Consider the following 7,638-nt stretch of genomic DNA (forward strand, 5'->3'; position numbering starts at 1 on the left):
TACTAGCACCAGATTAAAAATAATAAATGTTTTTATTATTAAAACTGTTCCACCTCTTGTATAATATAATGTTTTCAGGCAGCCGCATACTAGAAATTAGTCTGATCTACTAGACAAACACCCTGACTCCTTATCATACTGCCTTCATTAGAATGGCTCAGCCTAAATCTCCCAGGCAGACACTCTGACTCATTAAAGTCTGAGGAGGAATAGACTTCATTAGCATTGCCAAGGCAAATCAGCTGAGTACTGTGCTTGAGCAGGGAAAGTCAACCAAAATATTACATGACTGACAACAATGGCAGCCTCTAGACCTGCAGATAAAAGGTTTATTTGAACGAAATTAGATAAAATACATTTTTGTATCAATGTATTATATACACTGTATTTTATGCTCATGGAGAACATTTTTTTCCATGGGGGTTCCCCTTTAAAAGGATGCCTGTAGCTAAGGTTTCACATATGTTTTTAATGTCTAACCCAGCAAGATCCCTGCATTTGTAAGGGCAGGTGGCAGCTGCCAAGTTGCGCCATTAGAGTGTTTATCTTCAGACGTCAGTGTTTGAAAGCTGATCTCCTTCCCTTTCACACAAGTTCAAACCTCCTCTTCTCCCTTAATACACAAGAGATCAAGAAATTGCATCATTATATTACTTGACACCTCCAGAAAAAAAAAAAATCCTGGGTGCTGACAAAAATATTTCCCTTCCATTCAACATGACATAATGTATAATGTTTTATGCAGTACCTGCAAGTATTGGGACACCTGACCATTATATCAACAGGAACTTTTATGACATTGCATTCTAAATACACAAACATTAATATGAAGTTGGTCCCCCTTTGCAGCTATAATAGTTTCCTCTCTTCTGGGAAGGCATTCTACAAGTTTCTTTTATTGTTTCTGTGGGGATTTTTGCCCATTCATCCAGTAGAGCATTTGTGAGGTCAGGCGCTGATGTTGGACGAGAAGGCCTGGCTTGAAGTCTCTATTCCAGTTCATCCCAAAGGTGTTCAATGGGATTGAAGTCAGGGCTTTGTGTGGGCCAGTTAAGTTCTTCCACACACAACTCATCCGTCCATGTCTTTGGAATAGACAAGGGTCCTCCCCAAACTGTTCCCACAACGTTGGAAGCACAGCATTGTCCAAAATGTCTTTGTATGGTGAAGCATTAATATTTCCCTTCACTGGAAGTAAGGGGCCTAGCCCAAACTCTGAAAGACAGCCACATACCATTATTCCTACTCCACCACACTTTACTGTTGGCACAATGCAGTCAGGCAGGTAACGTTCTCATGGCATCCAGAGTGCAGTGGTGGTGCTCTTTACATCACTCAATCCAACGCTTGTCATTATACTTGGTGATGCGAGGCTTGCATGCAGCTCCTCGGCCATGGAAACCCATTCCATGAAGCTCCAGTTGGACAGTTTTTATGCTGCTACTAATGCCAGTCGACATTTGGAACTCTTCAGTTATGGAATCAGCAGAGCGTTGGCGACTGTTACGCACCATGTGCCTCAGCACTGGGTGACCCCGCTTTGTGACTTTACGTGTTGCTTCGGTTTCTAAATGCTTCCACTTTCCAATAATACTACTTACAGTTGACCATGGAATATCAAACTGACTTTTTGCAAAGGTGGCATCCTATAACAGTACCATGCTCAAATTCACTGAGCTCTACAGAATGACCCATTTTTTTCACAAACGTTTGTAAATGCAGACTGTACGGCTAGTTGCTTGATTTTATACCTATGGCAATGGGTCTGATCGAAACAGTTACATTATTTCACATTGTGAAAATGTCAAAAAATGCACAAACTTTACTATGCTATAGATAACCAATTATTCCCTGATATGTTCATGAGCATGGAATACATGACCACAAAACAAAATAATTTCAGTAGGCGATAGCACACAGAGAACGTTATAAAATTTAAATAATGAAAGATTTACCATGTTGTATCCCACCATAAATGCCATGCTGGGTATAGCAGTGCTGTGTGCCCATCTCTTGCATTTATCAGTGACACTAGATTATTTTTCTGTTAAATGAAGCAGCTGAAATTTCTGCAGCATACCCAAACAAATGCTACGTTTAAAAAAAAGCGTGACAGTGTGATCCCCCTGGCAGAGAATTATTAATCACTGAAATACAGTCACTGACAGACGAGGTACAACGTGTATTGACTGTTCTGCCATCACAAACATCAAGGATTAAAATGCTACAATGCTGCTTAAAGAAGCATATAGCATATTCACTAAATCGCATTTGCGACACTTCACATGACATTTCCCAAGAGGCATATCATTTTACAGTGTTAGCCATGGAAATGAATTAGTAAATCTGGCAATGATAACCTTCATGGGTTAACTGAATTGCAGTACCAAGTGGTAATTCTAACAGTTAATCACTTTAACTATTGACATCCAACTAAGGATTGTTCATTTCTGTAAATCTTTACAATAGATGTAGTCCATTAGATTTAAAAAAAAAAAAAGAAGATTAAGTGAACCATTTATTATATCACCTATATCAATGCAAATAGAGATATTAATCTCTACCTAGAGATTTTAATCTGGATCTATAGTTCATTAGGTATTTTTTAAGACGTCTCTCCTTACCTGTAACCATGCAGATAAATTTAGCATCACATCCCTCAGACACAGCCCTGGCTTTCAACGTTGTCTCAAAACATGGCTGTGTCTCCTCAGTCAGCTGGGAGATAATGTTGCAAAATGTGGTCCTATCAAAAATGGAACAAGGACTTCTGTGAGTTATGTACGTCTAAAAAAAAAAGTATAAAATGATCACACCTGGCCCTAAATCTCTGAGCGAATGGGCCTCTCCAAGAAATGATTTCACCGTGTCTCCAGAATAAATTTGAATAAAATTGATAGGCCATAGAAAGAGAAAATCTGCTTACACCATGTTATGTAGATCACCAATGGAATGAAGGGGAACATTTAAAAAAAACATGATATTTAGACTTAGCAGTGATAATAGTGACACACACAATATGGCTGCTTATTTTCCTATATATTTTTGAAAAATTCTGGACCATATTACGTAGTGAATGCATATGTTTTGCATAAAAATAAATAGTGATGTATCCCCCAGAAACCCCACTGTGCAAGAACGCAGATTATAGAGCAGTGTATTACCTTCCAGATGTGTATTGCGAGTACCGACTGGTGCTGGAGCGACTGCTAGAAGCAGCAAGTTTAGGCACATTTAGGAGACAATAAGCAGAAAAGCATTAGAAGAGCAGAAAAATACCTGGTAGTGACAACGGGTTAGGTTAAATGCAATTTATCACATTTTTTCTTAGCAGTAATGCTTCAATGCAACATAGGATATTAACACAGACGTAGGGGAAAGCAATAGAACTTATGTAATTTATTGACTAGTTATTGAAAGCCTGGTATCTCCGATTTCATTTTTAACAAGGGATAAACAAAGCCAAACTTTTGAGGAGGATACTTAGAACTTGCTCAACTGAGCACAGACTTATGGGTATGCAACACATACACATACGGCAGCAAAATTACGTTTTATGGTTTTAGTGTAAGTTTCAGGTGTGTGGAAAAAAATGGGCATTGATCCAGGGTGTAACAACATGGAATGTTTTTGTGTGTGTGCCAAAAAAAAAAATAATGTTTTAAATTACTTCCTTTATTACATAAAGGCAATATGAGATGAAATTGCATAAAAGACTCCTGTAAACCCTTTAATCCTAGACATGTATCCAACCACATAGGAAAAAAACACCAAACTGTCCCCTTTAACTATTTGAAAGTTTGGGTCTTCAACAAAGTTACTTAGCCACAGCTTGCACTAAATGCTTATTTGTTTAGCTTATTTGCCCAAAATGCTATGGGTAAAGTAGATGATAACCAGCTTCTGTGTTGGACATTTATTTCTGGTTAAGTGAGTGGGTAGCACTGCCTATTTACCAATCCCTTTTCTATCATATAAACATAAAACCATGTGTGGCTAGATATGCCTCTCAGGCCTGCTCCTGTGCCCTCCTGAATCCCATATGGAGTGTTGTGCAGGGGAGACATTCCAGGCAACATTCTCTGCACGTTCCTGGCCATGATTATAAGCTCATGCATGCACAGTTACAGAACCCTAATTTGTTATCTCACAAAGGGTCCAGTAGTATCGTCATCCAGCTCTAATGCAAGCAGAAGCAAATAATACGACTAAAAATAGGCCAACATGTATTACGACATGCACCTCCACTCGGAAAGCACCTCACTAAACAAATTAAGCATTTTTTATTACTAATATATTGTCATAGTAACATGCTAGCGGACATCTAAGGCATCTAAGGCACCCTACAATTATTTAATGTAGAAATAAATGCAAGTAAGAGGGTTTATATACCACCCACAAACAGACTGTTTTTAGTATAATGGGAGATGAGGTCACTCCAGCACTGGGACACCCTGGCTAGTGTACTGATATTTATACAAATGGTTCACAACACCTAATTCAACTTGTGATTATTAATCATAAAAAAGAAGTTGAAATGACCAGCTAGTACTGGCAATACATGAGGAGGTGAGAAAAAGAAGGAAGTGAGTGGAGTTTGTTCTGTTCCTCACATTGCAGTGTAATTTGTCCCATGAGCTTGGCCTTGTCGCATGATGATTCTTTGTAACGCTGGCTGCCAAATCTAACAGAACACTTGCTATTTCTAAATCAGTCACCTCGAATAACCAAAGGAGACCAGGAGACAAAATTAACACTGTCACTTCCATGAACCTTTAAAAACACAAATGTCCAGTTTGGTATAATATGACCAACAAAGCTGTGGAATTTGTATGATGTGACAAAATATAATTTGTAAGTTTAGGTTTAATCACTGCAGTGGGTATTTAGTAACTATGTGGCATTTATAGCAATGCTATTCACAAAGTCTGTTGCTCTCTTCAAAGGCGGGGTTGAGTTGGAACTGCATTATATATACTTTCATCAGGGGTGATATTTTAGGAATTTCCTTGATATAACTATGTATTGTACAGAGACAACCATACTCTTGGTGTTAGGGAAGCTCACTGAGGTTAGCTCTTCTCTATTTATGCATAATTCATATTTAGTGGAATATTTAATCAAATTACTTGACAATTCAAACCCGGGGTCTGGCCTGGCCGCAATCAGTTCAGGCTTTGCCAGGCCTGGCTCATCAACCCGTGTCTCAGTGGCTACTAAGTAAACCTTGTTAATATCCTAATGATACTACATAAACCACATATAATTGAAATAAGGCTAAGATCTAAACCCAACAAAAAATAAATAAACCAAATGTAATATTACCAGCTTCTTGTTAATCACTAGACTAACCGCAAAACTTCTGATGTTCTCTGAGGTCAGGTCCAGTATTCTTATATTCTAATAGTGCCAAGACCCCCTGTGTCTTTTACCAGTGGCGTCGGCAGGGGGGGGCCAGAGGGGGCCATGGCCCCCCCTAAATCATGCTGTGCCCCCCGGTGTGCCCCCCCAATTGAAACGCCGTCTTTTTTTTATTTTTTTTTATAGATCCGGAGGAGAGAGAGAGAGGCGCCGAGCGGTCGCTGAGGAATAAGTTCTCAGCGACCGTTCGGCGCCTCTCACTCTTTTCCGCGACCGCGAGGCCTCTGCCTTGGTCGCAGTGCCGGCATTTCAAGCCGAGCGCCGGTATATGATGTCATATCCGGCGCTCAGCAATGAAGCCGCGCACACTGCGGCAGAACCAGGAAGACAGAGACCTCGCGATCCCGCCGCTGGACTTCTACAAGCCCAAGGTAAGTGAACTTCAAAGGGGGGGGAGGAGGGTAGAAAGTTAGGAGGGGGTTAGAGAGTGAAAAGAGGTAGATAGGAAGTGAGAAGAGGTAGATAGGGATACATTGGGAGGGAGAGAGGGGGTAGATAGGATAGATTGGGAGGGAGAGGGGGTAGTTAGGATAGATTGGGAGGGAGAGGGGGTAGTTAGGATAGATTGGGAGGGAGAGGGGGTAGTTAGGATAGATTGGGAGGGAGAGGGGGTAGTTAGGATAGTTTGGGAGGGAGAGGGAGATATTAACATATATTGGCAGCAGGGGCTAATATTAATATTAATTGGCAGCAGGGTCTAGTATTTATATTCATATTGGCAGCAGGGTCTAGTATTTATATATATATCGGCAGCAGGGGCTAATATTAATATATATTGGCTGCAGGGGCTAAGTTTATATATATATTGGCTGCAGGGACTAATAATATATATTAGCAGTAGGGGCTAATATTAATATATACTGGTAGCAGGGTCAAATATTAATATATATCGGCAGCAGGGTATAATTTTTATGTATATCGGCAGCAGGGTATAATATAAGTATATATCCGCAGCAGGGGCTAATATCAATATATTTCCGCAGCAGGGGTTAATATTAATATATATCAGAAGCAGGGTGTAATATTTCTATATATTGTCATCAGCAGGGGCTAATATTAAAGAATGAGAAATAACTGCCTAACGTGTGTGTGTATATGTGTGTATATATATATATATATATATATATATATATATATATATATATAGTGTATATGTACCGTTTTATAATTGGCCCCCATACTTTGGTTCCTGGCCCCCCATGTGCCCCCCCTAAATATGAAAGCTGGAGACGCCACTGTCTTTTACTAGGATAACATATGCAACTTCCCAACATAACATTTGTGTTAACGGTCACTTGCGTGTTACTGATGGGTTATGTATGCCTGAAAGACACCCAAGGAGCATAATTCCAGTGTAAAAAGATTTGGCCCTTGTGCCTCAAAAAATGAGTCGACAAAATACTTGCCTAATGTTGTGCTTTGGTCAGAGAAGTGATCAGAAAGAGCTTTTCATTTTTGCGCCATCAGACAGGGATGGAGCATATTAGTCCTTTGGCACAATTAATTTCCCCCAAGTCTGAATCTCAAAAAGAATACTTATATTATCATCTTACATTAATCACGATGTACAGATTTGCCAAAATAGGTAATTCTGAAATCGTACAAAAAAGGGCCACCAATATCAATGTTATTACGAACATAATAAAAATTTACCCTGGTACTAAAAGTGAACGATTTTCATACATCTTGAAATATTGTAAACAACAATCACCCTACCTGTTCTCAGGCCTGACGTTCAGCAAGTAACTCCGACTGTCTGCCCGTGGACTATACACGGACCCATTACTGTCTTCACTTTCACTTGCACTTCCATTGCTGCTCCCAAGGGAGTCATAATACCTGCCATTTCCATTGGCAATGCGGCTCATGGGTCTTCGCGTGCCCATTATTTATCCTTTTCTTTATGTTCCTCTGTTTGGTCAACTAATGACTCAGCCGCCTGCGACTTCTATACAGAGGCGTAAGAAGATGCTGCACGTCTATTCCTGGGGCGCAGAACCTGGAGAGAGAAAGTTAAAGACATCTTGAACAAATTCAGAGATGATATTTTTTCCCCTTACTTATTAGAGGAAAAAACTTTATTGCATGCAAAAATGCTATAATGGATTCTTGATGTCGTTATTCCTTATATCTCATCACACCCACCTCTTATATGATATTCCCTCATATGATATTCCATTCATCCCAATGAGTTTCATCTTGTATCTCCATCACCCC

General features: G+C 39.7%; 1 protein-coding gene across 1 annotated transcript in view; it reads right to left on the minus strand.

The window, feature by feature from the left end:
* Positions 1-7,289, minus strand: part of LOC149298657 (alpha-protein kinase 3-like) — a 40,015-nt gene extending 32,726 nt beyond the window's left edge. The window contains exons 1-3 of the mRNA XM_089487025.1: positions 7,138-7,289; positions 3,165-3,206; positions 2,625-2,746 (exon numbers count right to left, since the gene is read on the minus strand). Coding sequence (XP_089343151.1) covers positions 2,625-2,746; positions 3,165-3,206; positions 7,138-7,289 — 316 coding nt within the window. The remainder of the gene's footprint in view (positions 1-2,624; positions 2,747-3,164; positions 3,207-7,137) is intronic.
* Between the last annotated feature and the right edge of the window lie 349 nt (positions 7,290-7,638).

This window comes from Sceloporus occidentalis, unplaced genomic scaffold (assembly GCF_023333645.1).
Source record: "Sceloporus occidentalis isolate IW3139 unplaced genomic scaffold, rSceOcc1.0.p SCAF_31, whole genome shotgun sequence".
NCBI classification, from domain to species: Eukaryota; Metazoa; Chordata; class Lepidosauria; order Squamata; family Phrynosomatidae; genus Sceloporus; species Sceloporus occidentalis.